The following is a 20,153-nucleotide window of genomic DNA, read 5'->3' as shown; positions in this document are numbered from 1 at the left end:
AGACAGAGGAGCCTGGTGGGCTACAGTCCACGGGGTCGCAAAGAGTCGGACACGACTGAGCGATGAACTCACACACCCACACACAGAAACAGAGTCACAGGTGTAGAGAACAAACTTATGCTTACCAGCAGGTAAGGGGTGGACAGGACATACTGGGAGATTGGAATGGACACATACAGACTACGATGTATTAAATGGCTTTCTTTTTCTTTTTTGCTATTCAGATATAATAGTATATTTTGAAAGGCAAAAAGAATCTAGATCTAAGTTTTTGGAATTAATATGCACATTCAGAGGAACTGTTGTTAAATGGCTTTCTGTGTGTCATTGGTGGTGAAAAACCTGCCTGCCGATGCAGGAGACGTAAGAGATGCAGGTTCAGTCCCTGGGTGGGGAAGATTCCCTGGAGAAGGAAGTGGCAAGCTACTCCATCCAGTATTGCTGCCTGGAGAACCCCATGGACAGAGGAGCCTGGCGGGCTATACAGTCCACGGGGTCGCAGTGTCGGACACAATCAAAGCAATTTAGCACACATATATTAAACAGATAACCTGTGAAAACCTACACAAGATTGTACATCAACTCTAGTCCAATAACAGAAGACTCTTCAGAGTCCCTTGGACAGCAAGGAGATCCAACCAGTCCATCCTAAAGGAAATCAACCCTGAATATCCATTGGAAGGAGTGATGCTGAAGCTGAAGCTCCAATACTCTGGCCACATGATGCGAAGAGCTGACTCACTGGGAAAGACCCTGGTGCTGGGAAAGACTGAAGGCGGGAGGAGAGGTGGGTGACAGAGGATGACAGGGCTGGATGGATATGAGTTTGAGCAAACTCCGGGAGCTGGTGAAGGGCAGGGAAGCCTGGCCGTTCTGCTGCACCCCCACTTTGGCCCCTGTCTCATGGGAGTGCCCGCCACCAAGAAAGCCACCCAGGAAAACCTGTTTAGAAGCTCAGTTCCCCCTGAGGCCCTAGGACTTTAAGAGGATTCGAGCAGGAGGGGGAACCCACCCCCCAGGTCTCGCCGCTCGGTGGGCGGGACACAGAGCGCACGGGGCAAGGTCCCGCGCACGGGGCAAGGTCCCCCGCTCCGTGCCGCGCTCCGCCATGGCGCCCACAGTGCAGAGGAGACGCGCGGCGCACGCCGCCAGGTGCGCGGGACCCTGGGCCCCGGTCCTTCCCCGATCCTGGGGCTGGGGGCGTGGAAACAGGGGAATAGAGTGGGGAGGGGCGTCTAGGGTGAGCGTGGACCCCCCACCCACCCACCCAGCCAAAGGCCGGCCTGCGCTTGAGCCTCGGAGTCTCCAAAACGCAGCTGGAGGCCTGTTCGCCTTCCTGGACGCCGGCGGGACGAGAGAGCTGGGTTGGGGGCGTCGGGGGACTGCGGGGGACGAGAGGGAGCGGAAGGAAAGGGACCGGGAGTGCGGGTAGGAGGCGGGGAGGAAGGGGAGGCAGGCAGGCCACGCCCCGGTAGAGGTGGTGCAGCCCCTCCCCCGCTCTCCAAAGACTTCCTGTCGCGCCCCAGAGGTCCCGGTCCCCTAGCGCCTCCGCGTCCACACCAGCCACTCACTAGGGCGCGACCCTCCCAGGCTCCCTCTTGGAAAAGCCCACGCCCCGGAGCCTTCTTCCAGCCCTCTCTCGCCGCGCGCCCTCCATCCCCAAATTAAGACACACCCCTGTTCTGCACACTGGCCACCTCCCCACACACCCCACAAGCGTGGCCGTGTGCCTGAAACCCACTAGGATGCAATCGGTCTGCCTTACCTTCTGGACTCTTGGCGAGACTGTAGCCCGCCAGGCTCCTCTGTCCATGGGATTCTCCACTCAAGAAAACTGGACTGGGTTGTCATTTCCTTCTCCAGGGGATCTTCCCGACTCAGGGATCGAACCCAGGTCTCCAAAGGGCAGGCAGATTCTTTACCTTCTGAGCCACCAGGCAAGCCCCCAAAAGAGGTGATAGAATCTTGATTTCTTCCTCTTGCACTGTTTAAAGACAGTCTTACACTGTCGTCAGTAACCCAAAACCGAGTCTGGCAGTTTGGTAGCTCTGAGGGCTTCTTTCTGATACGTAACTTCAAGGGGAAGGGTGTTGCAAGCGTGAACACTAGGTAGGGGGTACATTTAGTATAGAGTCCAAGGGAGAAAAAAAAGTGAATTGTGGCTCCTGCAGAGTTAGGGGGCAGAAAAAACAAACTTTAGTTACAGACACGCAGAGTTCCGAGCAGTTAAAGTGAAAAAAAAAAAATATATACAAAACTAGGAATGATCAGGCCTGCTCACTGTTCACTTTCTATTCTTTATTCTCAGGAAAGGGAAAGAAAAACTCATTCCTCTGTTTTCCTTTTCACCACAACAAATTCCTCCAAGGTTAATCCTACTTTCTGGAGGCAGAAACGCCGCCTCCAGTTTCCGGACTGCTTGGCGCATCGGGGCCCAACAGGGGGATGCTGTTGGCACCGAGGGGCCCTGCTGGGGACTCTGGGTTCCGCTGGAGCTTCTAGCCCCTAGGGCCGCAGGGCTTGGGAGGCGGGGAGAGCCTCGGTAGGTCCACCCCCAGGACCGCCCAAACCTCCCTTAGGCAGTGTAGACGCCCACACGCCGGGGCGGCGCCCGGCACTCGCTGGCGGCGCGCCTTGCAAATCGGAGCAGAGATTGATCAAAACAGTTGCACTGTCTAGGGGACTTTTATCCCCCAGGAGGTCCCCAACCCCGAGCACCGCGGAGACGCAGCCCCCGGTCTCCGGACTGCTTGGCGTATCCGGACGCGATCGGGAAACGTCCACCGGGACGCGATCGGAGAACGTGGATGGCACCGGGGCCCTGCTGGGGACTCGGGGATCCGCTGGAGCGTCTAGCCCCCGAGTGCCTCTGGGTTTTGGGGGGCGGGGAGAGCCTGAGTAAGTCCACCACCCAGGACCGCCCAAACCTCGGTGGCGCGCGCGCACGCGGAGTACGCCGCCAACGCTCGCTGGACGCGGGCTTTTCAAATCCGAGCAGTGATCATTTGATCAAAACAGCTGTGCTGTCTAGGGTACTTAAATCCCCTGCTGCTGCTGCTGCTAAATCGCTTCAGTCGTGTCCGAGTGCGACCCCATAGACGGCAGCCCACCAGGCTCCCCCGTCCCTGGGATTCTCCAGGCAAGAACACTGGAGTGGGTTGCCATTTCCTTCTCCAATGCATGAAAAGTGAAAAGTGAAAGTGAAGTCGCTGAGTCGTGTCCGACTCTTAGAGACCCCATGGACTGCAGCCCACCAGGCTCCTCCATCCATGGGATTTTCCAGGCAAGAGTACTGGAGTGGGGTGCCATTGCCTTCTCCGTTTAATCCCCTATTGATCCTTTAAAAACGTAAGTCCCCTTCTGATCCGACCTGGCCCCGTTTCCCTCCTAGCGGAGCCTGGGCCCCCCTCACCTTGGGTTCCCTCACCCTGGGCCTCCCGACCCTGGGCGGAAGGCAGCTCCGAGGCCCAGGGAAAGGCGTGCCCGGGGTGCAGCGAGAATTAATTACAAAGTAGTGCAAGGTGGGGGCCCTGGGTGAATTCAGTGAAAGAAACTGAATTTGGGTGGATCACGACTTTCAAAAGCAAAAACTAGTGCGTTCAAGTTTTGTGCGGCACGTGGAACGGATTGGTCAAGCCTTTGGGATAAAAATATACAAGGGCTGCTGGCCTTTCTTTGTTAAATCCTCATATAAAGGAAGAGCTTCCCAGGAGGCTCAGTGGTAAAGAATCGCTCTGCCAGTGTAGCTAACACCGGTTCAGTCTCTGGGTGGGGGAGATCCCCTGCAGAAGGAAATGACAATGCATTCTAGTTACTCTTGCCTGGAGAATCCTATGGACAGAGGAGCCTGGTGGGCTCCTGTCAGTGGGGTTGCCGAGAGGCGGACTGGACCTATGGATGGAGCACACGTGCAGTGGAATGGAAATGCCCGCACCTTCTCCGCAACCTGGTTTGAAATGCTGACTTTTTCATTCCAAAGGAGACGTTTATTTCGTTTTTGGCTTTTTTCTTTCTTCTCTTTAGGGACTCTTTAAATCTGTTGCTCATCATGTGTTTGCTTCTGAAGACCTGCGAATTAAAATCAGCAAATACGTCTAAACCAAATATTCTGCTGATAATGGCTGACGATCTGGGCATTGGGGATCTCGGTTGCTATGGAAACGACACACTAAGGTACCAGCTGGGGATAGGGGGAGCGGGGAGGCAGTTCTCGGGGCATGTGTGCGTGTTTGGATGAATGAAGCACACTTCAAATCTGCCCGAAGAAATTAGGAAATTCCTTAAGGCATCAAATTTCCACAGCGAAAGTTATTTTTGGAGCAAAAGTGAGTTATCAACCTTTCTGACTGGAAGAAGAGAGCACAAGGGACTTCGGAGGGAAAGAAGGAGAGTTAGAGGGAAATCTGAGACTAGTAAGGTGAGAAGAATTCCTAAGATCAGGCAAGTGATTCGGAAGCTCCAGTACTTTGGCCACCTGATGCAAACTGCCAACTCACTGGAAGAGACCCTGATGCTGAGAAAAACTATGGGCAGGAGGAGAAGGGGGTGACAGAGGATGAGATGGTTGGATGGCATCACTGACTCGATGGACATGACTTTGAGCAAGCTCCAGAAGATGCTGCTGCAGTCCATGGGGTCTCCAAGCGTCAGACACAACTGAGTATGCACGGAAACCTTTTTTGGAGTGCGTGTGAATGATACCATCAGCCGCCACCTCTGAACAGAAGGTGTAGGAACTGCCTCTGCAGATGTCTGTGTGTGTTAGTCGTTCAGTTGTGTCCGACTGTGACCTCATGGACTGTAGCCCTCCAGGCTCCTCTGTCCATGGGATTTCCCAGGCAAGAATACTGGAGTGGGTTGCCATTTCCTCCCCCAGGGGATCTTCCCTATGCAGGGATTGAACCCGGTTATACCAAACTGCAGGCAGGTTGCTTTACCATCCGAGCCACCAGGGAGGTCTTGCAGGGGGCAAAATGCAATCACCTGTAAAGCAAAGGAAATTCCTCAAATAGAGAACTCATCCATATACCTTTCAGCATGGGGACCTGACTCAGCTCGCTCGACCCATCCTAACGGTGACCTTTGTGTGCTTTGCCCAGGACGCCGAACATCGACCGACTTGCGGAGGAAGGCGTGAGGCTCACCCAGCACCTGGCGGCCGCCCCGCTGTGCACCCCAAGCAGGGCCGCCTTCCTCACAGGGAGACACGCCTTCAGATCAGGTGGGTGTTTTCAGGGCGGCTGGGGAAACGGCTGGCCTCGTCCGCCCATTGACTGTCCTAAAAAATGGGGTGGTGGTCATCTCCCGGAGTTAGCCCAAGTTCATGTCCATTGCATCGGTGAGGAGGCAAACCACTTCAGTATATTTCCCAGTGAGAACCCCATGAACTGCTGTATAAAAAGACAAGGGGACTTTGATACAAATTAAAAAAAAAAGGCTAACACAAAATACAAACAAAAAGAATTAGGTGGTAGGACTTCCCTGGTGGCCCAGTGGTTGACACTCCATGCTCTTCCACTGCACGGGTCATAGGTTCAATCCTTGGTCAGGGAACCAGATTCCACATGCCATAACTAAGACCCTGCACAGCCAAAGATATATATATATCTTAAAAAAAAAAAAAAAGAATCAGGTGATGGGACTTCCCTGGCAGCCCAGTGGTTGGGACTCTTCCTCCAATGCAGGGAGCATGGGTTCAATCCCCGGTCAAGGAACTAGATCCTACTTGACACTACTCAGATCCTGCACAGACAAATAAATATATATTAAAAAAAAAAAAAAAAAGAATCAGGTAGTGGGACTTCCCTGGTGGTTCCGTGATTGAGCTTCCAGTGCAGGGAGCATGGGTTCGATCCCTGGTTTGGGAACTAAGATCCTGAAAATAGCCAAAAAAGAAAAAGAAATCAGGTGTCAATAGTTGATAGATGGTTAAAATACAATCTGCAAATTCACTTTCCTGGAATTATGTAAATATTGTGCTTTGGTGCTGCCAAGTTGCTCAGTCGTCTCCAGAGTCTTTGCGACCCCATGGGCTGTGGCCTGCCAGGCTCCTCTGTCCATGGGATTCTCCTGCCAGGAATACTGGAGTTGGTTGCCATTTCCTTCTCCAGGGGATCTTCCCAACCCAGGGATCGAACCCTCGTCTCCTCCATTGCAGGCAGTTTCTTTACCATCTGAGCCACCAAGAAAGCTCTGTAATTACTGAGAACTCAGAAAGCTCAAAGTCTTCAAGGTAACTGACTGTATTCCATGTTCTTTGTCCAGAATCTTTGAGTCAGTCTCGAGGTCACGTTGCAGTTTCAGATGGTTCCTCACAGGGTCATCCGTGGTGGAGAACCTCAGTCCCCAGCGGAGACCCTCGGCGTACTTACCAGAAGTACGGTAGTTAACGGAAGTACGGTCCTTCCCGGAAGTACGGTAGTTAACGGAAGTAGGGTCCTTCCCGGAAGTACGGTAGTTAACGGAAGTAGGGTCCTTCCCGGAAGTACGGTAGTTAACGGAAGTAGGGTCCTTCCCGGAAGTACGGTAGTTAACGGAAGTACGGTCCTTCCAGGAAGTACGGAAGTTAGCGGAAGTAGGGTCCTTCCCGGAAGTACGGTAGTTAACGGAAGTAGGGTCCTTCCCGGAAGTACGGTAGTTAACGGAAGTACGGTACTTCCGGCTGTTTACCGGAAACCAACATTTCCTCTCGGCTCTGCTCCACTCCGCAGGCATGGACGCCACGGATCGCTACCGGGCCCTGCAGTGGAACGCGGGTTCGGGGGGACTCCCACAGAATGAAACCACATTTGCGAGGATCCTTCAGGGGCAAGGGTACACCACGGGCCTCATCGGTATGTGCTGACGCGTGTTATTTTTCTGCTTTTTTTCCGTGACGGTGAAGGTCAGGGATTGCAAGACCCTATGTTCCTAGAAGGCAATGGCACCCCGCTCCAGTACTCTTGCCTGGAGAATCCCATGGACGGAGGAGCCTGGAAGGCTGCAGTCCATGGGGTCGCTGAGGGTCAGGCACGACTGAGCGGCTTCACTTCCACTTTTCACTTTCATGCATTGGAGAAGGAAAGGGCAACCCACTCCCGTGTTCTTGCCTGGAGCATCCCAGGGACGGGGGAGCCTGGTGGGCTGCCGTCTATGGGGTCGCACAGAGTGGGACACGACTGAAGCGACTTAGCAGCAGCATGTTCCTAGAAAATGTTGAAATATCAGAACCCAGGTTTAGTTCCTGCTTGCTCTCATGTCTCTTGAATGGTTCATCATGTTGGAATTGAAGAGTCTTTTTTTTTTTAACCCAGTAATTTTCTTTTAATAATATTCATCCTTATTTTCTTTTTTTTCTAGACTTCTTTTTTTTTTTTTGAGGTTAGTTGTTTTACAGTGTTGTCTTGGTCTCTGCTTTACAGTGAAGTCAGTCAGCCATGAAGAATGCTCCCTCTTGGGCCTCTTGCTCACCTCACCCCCTCACCCCACCCCCAGGTCATTACAGAGCCGGAGCTGAGCCCCCTGTGCTCTGCAGCAGCTTCCCACTAGCCGTCTGTTTACACATGGTCGAGTATAGATGTCCGTGCTGCTCTCTCAGTTCATCCCTCCATCTCCTTACCCTGCTGTGTCCACAAGTCCTTTCTCCACGCCCTCTTTATTCCTGCCCAGCGAATATCATCTGTTCCGTCTTTCTAAATTCCATGCATACGCGTTAACATAGGATACTTGTTTGTCTCTTTCTGACTTACTGCACTCTGTACAGCAGGTTCTAGGTTAATCCACCCTCACTACCAGTCACTCAAATTCGTTCTTTTCTTTATCGCTGAGTAATATTCTGTTGTATATATGTACCACATCTGTGTCCATTCATCTGTCAGTGGACAGTTAGGTTGTTTCTATGTCTTGGCTCTTGTAAATCGTGCTGCAGTGAACATTGGAGTACATCAGCCTTTTACAATTACGGTTTTCTCAGGGAGTCCTGGTAACTTTACAATCTTTCTCCATTAGCCTCTTTGCTGGAGGAATCCATCTTTTCCTCACGGCACTGGTCAGAATCTTCTAGACATTATATTGGTTTAAATGGCCACACCTCATCTCAAAACTCAGTGTTAACACATGAGATGGTGGGAAGCTTTGGAGGCTGGATCCTTCTGTATGGTTTTATTCTCCACCATCCTCACTGCAGCCTGCTGTTTTTGTTTCCTTAAATGTAAAACGGCAGATTCCTGGGTTGGGATCCAGGACGGAGTCTGATAGGTTCTGAAGATAGCCTGTGAGTCGTGGGGAGACCAAGGGAACAAGGGAATAAGTGTCACTTCTCCACATGGAATTTTTGGCAACTGCCAGGCTCCTCTATCCATGGGATTCTCCAGGAAAGAATACTGGAGTGAGTTGCCTTTTCCTATTCAGGAGATTTCCCAAACCCAAGGTTTAAACCCTCATCTCTTGTCTCTCCTGCAGTGGCAGGCAGATTCTTTACCATTGAGACACCTCGGAAGCCCCTACTGCTTTTTGGGTGTTGTTGTTCAGTCGCTCAGTCGTGTCTGACTCTCTGCGACCCCATGGACTGCAGCACGCCAGGCTTCCCTGTCCTTCACCGTCTCCGGGAGTTTGCTCAAAGTCACGACCACTGAGTCGTGATGAACCTCCAAATTACCCTCAGAAAGTAATTTCAGCCAGAATCCCTTAGACCTATGCTGTTTTTTATGTTTCTTTCTTTCTTTTTTTTTTTAAAGTTCTTGCTTCTATCTTCAGGAAAATGGCATCAAGGTGTAAACTGTGCCTCACGCAATGACCACTGCCATCACCCTCTGCACCATGGCTTTGACTATTTCTACGGCATGCCCTTCACGCTGGTCAATGACTGCCACCCAGACAGGCCCCCTTCACTGGACTCGGGCTTGAGGGCCAGGCTGTGGCTTTACACCCAGATCATGGCCCTGGGCGTGTTGACCATCGTGGCCGGCAAAGCCTGCAGGCTGATCTCCATTTCCTGGAAACTGGTCTTGAGTGTGGCCACCCTGGTCCTGCTGTTTTTCACGTCCTGGTACGCCAGCTTTGGCTTCGTCCGCCGCTGGAACTGCATCCTGATGAGAAACCACGAAGTCACTGAGCAGCCCATGGTTTTGGAAAGAGCTGCGAGCCTCGTGCTCAAGGAAGCTGTTTCCTTTATTGCAAGGTAATGGCGCCGTCCCCTTGGAGATCGGAGGTGAGTTCTGGGTGCATCTGAGTCTGTTTACCACCGGTGGGAATCTGCCAGCTCTATGAATAGACAGATGCGTGTGTGTGTGTGTGTGTGTGTGTCTTAGTCGCTCAGTCGTGTCCGACTCTTTGTGACCCCGTGGACGGTAGCCCACCAGGCTCCTCTGTCCATGGGATTCTCCAGGCAAGAAGACTGGAGTGGGTTGAAATGAGCAGGTGGGTTTGAAGACTTCAACAGTTACACACGGATTGGTTTCCAAAACTCCAGTCTCTTCTTTCTTGTTTTGGGCTCTGTTTTGTTTTTGTTAATATAAATGTTCTCTGTGTGCATGCTCAGTTGCTCAGTTGAGTCCGACTCTTGGCGACCCCCATGGACTGTAGCCCGCCAGGCTCCTCCGTCCATGGGGATTCTCCAGGCAGGCATACTGGAGTGGGTTGCCATGCCCTCGTCCAGGGGATCTTCCCAATCCAGGGATATGAACCCGGGTCTCTTGCACTGGCAGCTGGATTCTTTACCACTCAGCCACTTGGGGTGTCTAGAGTACTGCACAGCAACTTAAAAGAGTAAGGGGGCTGTGTGTGCTGATCCAGAAATGCAGCTGACACGACCCTACGGGGCGTTCCTGGGACAGACCCCTACCCCTGTCCTCTGCTCCAGCTCCTGTCTGAAGTACGTAGAGCATAGTATCTGATGCAGACTTCTTCAGTTGATTTACAGATGCTAAAAGCCCCAACAAACAGAAGATGTTAACTAGTTGATGCCCACGAGCCTTCAGTCTCTACTTTGAAGTCCTGGATCATAGAGATGCTCTTGTAGCCAAAGGATGTTTTTTCTTCTTTCAGAAATAAGCAGGGTCCATTCCTGCTCTTTGTATCTCTGCTGCATGTCCATATCCCCCTGGTGACCACAGAAAGGTTCCTTGGGAAGAGTCGGCATGGCTTGTACGGCGACAACGTTGAGGAGATGGACTGGCTTGTGGGTGAGTCAGCCCCCGGCCAGGCTTCATCTGTTCCCGGCCTTCCCTTGATGGCGGGGTCCCAGGTGGGTGACCTCCCCGGAGCCAGCCTTCAGTAAAGAATCAGAGATGAAGAGGAAGATTCTCCCCCATCATCCACAGATTCCTTCTGCCTTTCCGATTTCTTTTGTCTACTTTTGCACAAAGGCATCCTTCTAAAGTCTGTGATTGAATGCTGTCACGAAGGGACTTCCCAGGTGGGCCGGTGGTTACCACTTCACCTTCCAATGCAGGGGGTGTGGGTTCGATCCCTGGTCGGGGAGCTGAGATCCCACGTGCCTCGTGGCCAAAAAACCAAACATAAAACAGAAACCGTATTGTAGTACATTCAATAAAGAGCTTAAAACTTAAGTGTTAGTCGCTCAGTCGTGTCCGACTCTGCTTCCTGTGGACTGCAGTCTGCCAGGTTCCTCTGTCCATGGGCTTCTCCAGGCAAGAACACTGGAGTGGGTTACCATGCCCTCCTCCAGGGGATCTTCCCGACCCAGGGATCAAACCTGTGTTGCCTGCGTTGGCAGACGGGTGGGTTCTTTTACCACTGAGCCACCTGGGAAACCCTCAGAAAGGAGACATCGTGTTGAACCCTCAGATGCTGTTTCATTTACGTCGCCCTGAAATGCTGTGTCTTTCCTAAAGGGGAGATTCTGAACGCCGTTGAAGAACACGGCCTGAAAAACACGACTCTCACGTACTTCACCTCTGATCACGGGGGACACTTGCAGGCAAGAGATGGACATGTCCAGCTGGGCGGGTGGAATGGAATATACAGAGGTAAGGCCCGTGGGCACTGGGGTTCCAGGGGAAAATCTCTGTACACTGGTCCTTTTAAATACCTGACATGAGGGACTTCCCTGATGGTCCACTGGTTTAAGACTCTGCACTTCCATTGCAGGGGGCATGGGTTCGATCCCTGGTCAAGATCCCACATGCCTTTCAGCATGGCCAAAAAAAAGTTTTTTAATAAAATGAATAAAATAAAATTTGATACGGTCCATCTGAATTATTCTGGAGACGGAAATGGCAGCCCACTCCAGTATTCTCGCCTGGAGAATCCCATGGCCAGAGGAGCTTGTGGGCTACAGTCCATGTGTGCGTGGCCAGTCACTCAGTCGTGTCTGACTCTTTGCGACCCCACGGACTGTAGCCCGGCAGGCTCCTCTGTCCATGGGATGCTCTAGGCAAGGATACTGGAGTGGGTCGCCTTGCCCTCCTCCAGGGGATCTTCCCGACCCAGGGATCAAACCAACATCTCGTACATCCCCTGCATTGGGAGGTGGGTGCTTTACCGCTAGCGCCCGTGGGCTATAGTGATGGGGTGGCCAAGAGTCGGACACCACTGAGCGAGTGAGCGCACACGCTGGATACAGACACGCACAGGTCCATCGGGTGTGTCTCCAGGCTGGTGCGTCTCCTGAGAAGGCAACGGTGTCGTTCCCTTCCAGGTGGCAAAGGCATGGCCGGCTGGGAAGGCGGGATCCGGGTCCCAGGGATATTTCGCTGGCCCGGGGTCCTGCCGGCCGGTCACGTGATCCACGAGCCCACCAGCCTGATGGACGTCTTCCCCACCGTGGTCCAGCTGGCGGGCGGCCAGGTGCCCCAGGACAGGTACACTCCTCCCTGCGTCCTGGGAGAGCCCCCTGCCCTCGTCCAAGTTTTTGGGGAATACATTCCACAATAGGAGAACGTTTAAAACAGTCTCCCATGTAGGGGACAGGCTGATGTGAAATGACCACACCCAGGAAAACAAGGCTAAACGAACTGTTGGGTCCAGTGACTTGTTTTGGGGTTTTTTTTGGCAAGATTTTACATTTTGGCATCACAATCTGGAGATCCAGTCGTCAGAATGCGACATCTCCTATTAATCTTCTGAAATGCAATCTTGCCCACATGTTCGTGCAGCTATGAAAATTGAAAAAAAAATTTTAAGTTTATTTTATTTATTTTTAGGCTGTGCCACACAGCATGTGGACTGGTTCCCCGACCAGGGATTGAACCTGTGTCCTCCATGAACTGAAAGTTCAGAGTCTTAACCTTGCTGCACCACCAGGGAAGTCCCTTGAAAATATGATTTAAAAATGATTATGTACCTCAATACACACCCAAAAAGTCCCTCTCATACATGAGAAAAAATAGAAGTAAATATTTTCATACAAGATTGGATTTTACTTTGTTTAGGATAACCAATAAGGGACTTCCCTAGAGCTCCAGTGGTTAGGAATCCACGTTTCCACTCACAGGGGCCATGGGTTCGATCCCTGCTTGGGGAATGAGGATTCTACCTGTCACAACCCCCGCCCCCCAAAAAAAAGCCTGGAAAAAAGGTTACCAATAAATACTTGTGTATGATGGATAATAATATAAGGTACTTTATCCCCTAGTTCTTACTGCCAAAAAAAAAAAAAGCCATCTTATTAATTTTTAAGTTTAGTAGTATTTTTAGTTCAGCAGGTTTCTCTGGAGAGAGAGAGCCAACAGTACACCTGCAGGTGTGTGTGTGTGTGTGTGTGTGTGTGTGTGTGTGTGTAAGCAATAAGGGCTCCGCTCGTGGCTCGGATGGTAAGGCGCGCCTGCCTGCAATGCAGGAGACGCAGGTTCAGCCCCTGGGTTGGGACGATCCCCTGGAGGAGGACATGGCGACTCACCCCAATATTCTTGCCTGGAAAATCCCATGGACAGAGGAGCCTGGCAGGCTAGAGTCTGTGGGGTCAAAATAAGACATTTATCATAAGGAATTGGCTCACGCAGTGGTAGAGACTGGCAAATTGAAATTTGATGTTGGGAAGGCCGAAAGCCACAAGTTCAGGAGTATTTCTGTATCATTGTGTTGAGGGAGAGTTTTCTCTGCTCCAGCAAAACTCAGATTTGTTGACAGCCTTCAACTGATTTGACCAGGCTCACCCCTTTAAGCCCAGGGTGATCTGCTTTACTCAAAGTCTTGCTGATTGTAGATGTTAACCTCACCTACTATATATAAAATAGATAGCAACAAGGCCTTTCGGTACTGCACAGGGAACTCTGCTCAGTGCTCTGTGATCACCTAAATAGGAAAAGCATTTGAAAAAGAATACATACCTGTTTTACGAATCACTGATTCACTTTGCCATATACGTAAAACTATCATACCGTTGGTCATCAACTATACTGTAATAGAAAGTAAGAATTCAAAACTGTAGACATAAAATGAAAAATATAAATAAAAGGTCTCTGCTGCCCTAGACTTCAGCCTAGGGGCACGGGCAGCCCAGCTGGAATTTAAGAAGACTTGGTGTTAATATCTGCGGTCAGCGTGGTGTGTGTTGTTGTGTCTGGGTGTGTCTGTGTGTTTTCTATTTATGACATGCTACATGCAGTCTAGACAGCCTCGGGGAGACGGGGCGTGTCTGATCCACTGTGTGTTATCTGGGGTCCTGGCAGCCTTGGGGTTTCCAAGGTCCCAGGTCCACAGTGCAGCCCACACAGCCTCAGTCTCAGTCCCTCCTGTGGTCTCTTCCCTGAATCAGGGTCATCGACGGCCGGAGCCTGCTGCCCCTGCTGCGGGGAGATGCTGAGCGCTCGGCACATGAGTTCCTGTTTCATTACTGTGGGCAGTATCTCCACGCCGCCCGCTGGCACGAGAAGGACAGTGAGTTCACGCCTCCCCACGACTCGGCGGGTGCTGCGTCTTAGTCAGGGTCCTCCAGAGAAATGGAACCCAGAGGATGTGTGGGTGCCCGGGTGGATGGCTGGGTGGATGGATGATGGATGGATGATGGATAGATGATAGATGGGTCATGGATAGATGATGGATGGGTGGGTGGATGATGAATGGATGGATGGATAGACAGACTGATGGATGAATGGGTGGATGGATAGATGATGGATGGGTGATGGATAGATGATGGATGAATGGGTGATGGATAGATGATGGATGGATGATGGATGGATAAATGATGGATGGGTGATGGATAGATGATGGATGGGTGATGGATAGATGATAGATGGGTCATGGATAGATGATGGATGGGTGATGGATAGATGATGGATGGGTGGGTGGATGGATAGATGATGGATGGGTGATGGATAGATGATGGATGCATAGATGATGGATGGGTGATGGATAGATGATGGATGGGTGGGTGGATGATGAATGGATGGATGGATAGATAGACTGATGGATGAATGGGTGGATGGATAGATGATGGATGGATGATGGATAGATGAGGGATGGATAGATGATGGATGGGTGATGGATAGATGATAGATGGGTAATGGATAGATGATGGATGGGTGATGGATAGATGATGGATGGGTTGATGGATGATGAATGGATGGATGGATAGATAGACTGATGGATGAATGGGTGGATGGATAGATGATAGATGGGTGATGGATAGATGATGGATGAATGGGTGGATGGATAGATGATGGGTGGGTGATGGATAGATGATGGATGGATAAATGATGGATGGGTGGGTGGATGGATAGATGATGGATGGGTGGGTGGATGAATGGATGGATAGATAGACTGATGGATGAATGGGTGGATAGATGAGTGGGTTGGTTGATGGTTGATGGGTGGATGGATGAATACATAGATGATGGATGCATGGATAGATTGATGGGTGGATGGATGATGGATGGATGTGTGGATGGGTAGATGGATGAGTGAATGGACAGATTAGTAGATGAACAGGTGGATGGGTGGATGGATAGATGGGTGGATAGATGAATGGATATGTAGATGATGGATGGATGGATGGATCGGTGGGTGGATGGATGGTGGGTGGGTGGATGGATAGACCGACTGATGGATGAATGGGTAGATAGATAGGTGGGTGGGTGGGTGGATAGTGGATGGATGAATCGATATATAGATGATGAATGGATGGATGGATGGGTTGATGGATGATGGATGGATGTGTAGAGGGATGGATAAGGGATGGATGCAGGGATACATAGATGATGGGTGGATATAGGTGGATAGGTGGATGAATCCATGGACTGATAAGTGGATAGATGGATAGGTGGATGAATGGATGGATGGATAGAACGGTGGTAGATAAATAGATAACAGATGGAAAAGATGAATTGATAGGCAAATAGAAAAATAGATGTACACAGAGATAATAGATGAATAGGTAGATAATAAATAGTTACATACAGAGGGGCGTCCCTGGTGGCTCAGCTGGTAAAGAATCTGCCTCAGGTGCAGGAGATCTGGGTTCGATCCCTGGGTCAGGAAGATCCCCTGGAGGAAGTCATGGCAGCCAACTCCAGTATCCTTGCCTGGAGAATCCCATGGACAGAGGAGCCTGGCGGGCTGCAGTCCACGGGGTCACAGTCAGACACAGCTGCATATAGAGGACACAGCTCCATAGAGAGGAAGAGATACAGGTAGCTAACAGATGACAGAAGAAGACAGAAAGGTGAGCGATGAGAGGTGCAGTGTCCGCGCCGCTGACGGGGGACGGACTCCATTTGCCCCTAGGCGGAAGGCTCTGGAAGGTGCATTACACCACGCCCGACTTCCACCCCGAGGGCGCAGGGGCCTGCCGCGGCAGCAGCATGTGCCCCTGCTCAGGAGCCGGCGTGACCCACCACGACCCTCCCCTGCTCTTCGACCTGTCCGGGGACCCGTCCGAGGCCCGGCCCCTGTCCCCCGACGCCGGGCCCGTGTACCGCGAGGTGGTGGCCCGCGTGGGCCGGGCGGTCCGGGAGCACCGCCGGTCGGTGCGCCCGGTGCCTGAGCAGCTCTCCTTCCAGAACGTGGCCTGGAAGCCATGGCTGCAGCCCTGCTGCGGGCCCTTCCCGTTCTGCGCATGCTCCCGGGACGCGGACCCCGGGGAGACCTGACCTCGCTGCTCCCCAAGTTACAGCACGGGGGTGGGCGAGGAGGCGGGGAGAACGGGAGCCTTGTGTGCTGTCAGGAATGGAGAACTGCAGCAGCCGCTGTGGGCAACGGGGTGGACGGTCCTCCAGCCACCAAAAAATGGAACGACCCTAGGATGCAGCAATGCCAGCCCTGTGTGTGTGTGTGTGTGTGTGTGTATGTGTGTGTGTCTCGCTCAGTCATGTCCAACTCTATGAGACCCCATGGACTGCAGCCCTCCAGGCTCCTCTGTCCATGGGATTCTCCAGACAAGGATACTGCAGTGGGTTGCCATTTCCTCCACCAGGGGAATCTTCCCGACCTGGAGATCAAACCCACATCTCCTGCATTGGCAGGCAGGTTCTTTACCACGGAGCCACTTGTGAAGCCTAGACACACACACACACACACACACACACACACTGGAATATTACTTGGCCATAAAAACGAAATCTTGTCACTTGCAGCAACGGGCTGCCCTGGTGTCTCTGCCTGCAATGAGGGAGAGCTGAGTTCAGTCCCTGGGTGGGCAAGACCCCCTGGAGGAGGGCAATGACAACCCACTCCAGGATTCTTACCTGGAGAATCCCATGGATGGAGGGGCTTGCTGGGCTACAGTCCACGGGTCGCAAAGAGTCCTACACGACTGAGACACTGGGCAGACAACAGGTGAACCCTGAGGGCGTTATGCTAAGTGGACTAAGTCAGGCAGAGAAAGACAATGTGATCTCACATCTGTGTGGAAGTAAAAACAATAAAGTTTTAGATGCAGAGAGCAGACTGGTGTGTCACAAACTGTGGGGGTGGGGTGGTGATGGGGAGACACTTCCATCTATAAGATGCTTATACATCTTATATATATATATATATATGAGGTTGAAAACCTCCGAACTGTCATGCCACCTATAAAACCAACGATTCAAACGGGAATGCTTCTAATTTAGAGGTTCCACCTGGCTTTGTTGAACACTGTTTTAAGTTTATGCATTTTCACCTTCTTTGGGTCTTTTTCTTCTTTTCCTCTGTTACAACTTTCTGACGCACTCCTTGTGAATTACATTCATTTTGCGTCAGACCTTCACCCCCACCACCCTTTGCGGGAAAACAGGCTTTAACTCCCGCAGCTTTTAAATGTTACACATTAACGTGGTGATCTGTTGTAAAAGTGGCTCTGAGAATAAACAAGCATTTTCTCAGCAGACTGGTGCCTGGCAGGAAAGTGGGGAAAGACCCCCCCCTCCAGGAGAAGGGGGCTTCCCCTGCAGACCCCAAGTGCAAAGAAACAGCCTTGAGCCCCAGGAGTGTGGAAAGCTCGGAGGGGTCTCCCAGGACTTGGGGCCCGGAGCTGAGGCACGGCTGAATTGAACAAACTCGGTCTTTGTGTCCAGGGCGCCTGTAAGTCTGGTCTTTAACTCTGGACAAAGGGATTTACTGTGATCAGGTCAAAGTTCAGGAGTGTCCCTGAGGACCCAAGAGTCTACTTCTTAAGAATTTCCATGGTAACAACTGGCCCAACCGGTTAGGCGGGCTGTCGCAAAGGGGCGACTGCGGAGGCTTGGCCGGCCCCTCCCCTCCAGTGTCTGTGCGTGTGTTTGTATCTCCAGCGGGATATGTATTCTGTTCAGTCGCTCAGTCGTGTCCGACTCTTGGCGACCCCAGGGACTGCAGCACACCAGGCCTCCCTGTCCATCACCAACTCCCGGAGTTTACTCAAACTCATGTCCATCAAGTCGGTGATGCCATCCAACCGTCTTATCCTCTGTCGGCCCCTTCTCCTCCTGCCTTCAGTCTTTCCCAGCACCAGGGTCTTTTCCAACGAGTCAGTTCTCATCAACACACAGCACAAGCGTTCCGAGAGGTCTCTATCAACATGTGTCTTTCTGCCTGTGGATGTCCACTGGTCTCAGCGCTGTTTGTGGGAAAGACCACCCTTTCTCTGGGCCTTGCTTCTGCACCTGGGTGAACCCTTGCCTTCACGTATGGGGAACAGTGATGTCAGAGGTGAATGGTCTCCAAGTCAGGCATTTACGACTAGCCTCCTGTTTGCATTTCGTGGGGCCGGAAGACACGGGCTTCAGGCTGCAAACTTAAAACCTGTGTCCTGTGTGCAGTTCCCGAGACACGGAGATAGGCTGGGCTCCAGTGGAGGGATGTACAGTTGGCCTCAGAAACGGGGCAACTCGCCAGTGTTTGGCCCTTGTAAACATCTCAAGGGAAGAGTCAAGGCAAGGGCACAGAGGGACGAAACCCCGTGTGACTAAAGGGTTAAGGGATGTCCGTTCGCCCCTCTTTGGGGACCAGCGAAATACTACACATGCTCAGGAAGTCTCCTTTGGGGGGCTGGGGTCCAAAGTCAGGCTATGGGGCCAGACCATAATGAGTCTTGCTCCTCCCAGAAGCCTTCACTTCTCAATCCATCTTGCCTGAGGGGTGCGTGTGCCCACTGCAGGGGAGGGTCCCGGGGTAGGTCAGGTGTGGGAAAATAAACCAGGTAATCGACCTGAAGGAAGACAAAGGCTCGGAACAACTGCCTTATAAAAATACCTTAACTCGGTCCTGGGCTCCTCCTCTCTGGGAGGGGGACGCCCACCCCTCTGTCTCCCCTTGAGCGTCTCTGTCTTGCTTCTGTCGTAACTAAACGAAGCATTTCTCTGTGTACTCTGTCACTTGCCATGCTGTATTTGCAATAACAAGATTTTTATACCTGCATTTACAGTTTCTACCTCCGAGATAAATGCATTTTTCACTGGGGGCAACGTTTCAGGGAGAAACAGCTCTTAGCCTCCTGGCCCTTTGCGGGTGTGTTGGCTAGGATTCCTGGTTCTCATCCAGGATGCCCATCCCTGGGCAGGGAATTAAGATCTCGCTTGCCTTGGGTGCGTGCTCAAGTCACTTCACTCGTGTCTGACTCTGTGTGACCCCATGGACCCTCCAGGCTCCTCTGTCCATGGGGATTGTTCAGGCAAGAGTACTGGAGTGGGTTGCCATGCCCTCCCGCAAGGGATCTTCCTGACCTGGGGATCAAACCCATGTCTCCTGTGGCTCCTGCGTTGAAGGCAGATTTTTGAGCGCTGGTCCCCTGGGAAAACCCACTGCTGCCTTGATGAGATCAATAATAGATGCCCACTCTCAGGGTATTGAAAGATTAAATGATTGGGACATCATGCACTTAATCTGCAATACTGGGAGTTTTCTAGACTGGTCTTTGACCACTACTGAAGCCTGGAAAGTCTATAAAAGGTCTCCTGGAGAAGGACATGGTCTTGATGAAAAGCTGAGATCTAGACAAGCTTACAGAGAGTGTGTGTATTAGTTCTGGACTGATTACAACAAATGACCACAAACCAGGGGACTTAAAACAACAGACATCCATCTTCCCCCAGCCCTGGAGACCAGACGTCTGAGGTCAAGGGTCCCAGGGCAGAGCACCCTGCAGAGTCTCCAGGGGAGGATCCTTCCCACCTCTTCCAGCTTCTGGGGGCTCCAGGCGTCAGTCCCTGGGCTGGTGGCCGCCTCCCTCCCGTCTCTGCCTCCATCTCCACATGGCTTCTCCGCTGTGTCCCTGTCTCTTTTCTGTCTTACCTAAGCACACCTTATACAAGGCTTTGAAAACAAACCAGTACCAGGGTTTTCTCAAAACTTGTTTTCCTACCATTTTCTTTTCTTGTCTCAAGCTGCCATGGTTATATTTTTACAAACATCTTGCAGAGACTCCTGGTTCCTTGAACAGTAAACAATCAAAAAATAGTTCTTGGATGAATTAGTACATGACTCATTCCAAGAACTTAAAAGGAAAAGGTCATGGGGGAGGGTAAAAATGTCCTTGAGAAATTGCTCTAAAAGGGCACGTCTTTCAACATTTGCTACAAACTACTCAGCCAGAGAAATATTTGTGAGCCGTTGTTGATACCAAGGAGTGGCTTTCCAGAAATACTATTTGGTATGACAAGCAGCAATAGGTTGTCAGAGTTGTTAACTAGCCCCACCCAGAAATCTGTACATGCATGTGGCAGACTGGAGTTGGAGGGACCCACTGGAGGAAAAGATGTGTGACTTTTTTTCTTTCTTCCCTTAGCTTTATTTTTTTGGCTGTGCCCTGCAACATGGGG

General features: G+C 51.6%; 2 protein-coding genes across 3 annotated transcripts in view; one reads left to right on the top strand and one right to left on the bottom strand.

Annotated features, from left to right (window-relative positions):
* The window catches only part of ARSH (arylsulfatase family member H), a 53,591-nt gene extending 51,091 nt beyond the window's left edge, over positions 1 to 2,500 (bottom strand). For both annotated transcript variants that reach the window (XM_059884025.1, XM_059884024.1), the window contains exon 1: positions 1,766 to 2,500. The gene's annotated coding sequence lies outside the window, so the exon portion shown is untranslated. The remainder of the gene's footprint in view (positions 1 to 1,765) is intronic.
* Positions 1,089 to 16,817, top strand: LOC516494 (arylsulfatase D). Its single transcript, XM_024988470.2, has 10 exons — positions 1,089 to 1,152; positions 4,024 to 4,173; positions 5,100 to 5,221; positions 6,711 to 6,833; positions 8,734 to 9,157; positions 10,024 to 10,160; positions 10,833 to 10,967; positions 11,639 to 11,801; positions 13,697 to 13,818; positions 15,664 to 16,817. Exons 1-10 carry the CDS (start codon positions 1,109 to 1,111, stop codon positions 16,026 to 16,028), a joined length of 1,785 nt encoding a protein of 594 aa, XP_024844238.2. The 5' UTR covers positions 1,089 to 1,108; the 3' UTR covers positions 16,029 to 16,817.
* The last annotated feature ends 3,336 nt before the right edge of the window (positions 16,818 to 20,153 follow it).

This window comes from Bos taurus, chromosome Y (genome assembly GCF_002263795.3).
Source record: "Bos taurus isolate L1 Dominette 01449 registration number 42190680 breed Hereford chromosome Y, ARS-UCD2.0, whole genome shotgun sequence".
NCBI classification, from domain to species: domain Eukaryota; kingdom Metazoa; phylum Chordata; class Mammalia; order Artiodactyla; family Bovidae; genus Bos; species Bos taurus.
Note: the sequence above shows the minus strand (reverse complement) of the source record. Positions and strands in the feature narration are given on the sequence as shown.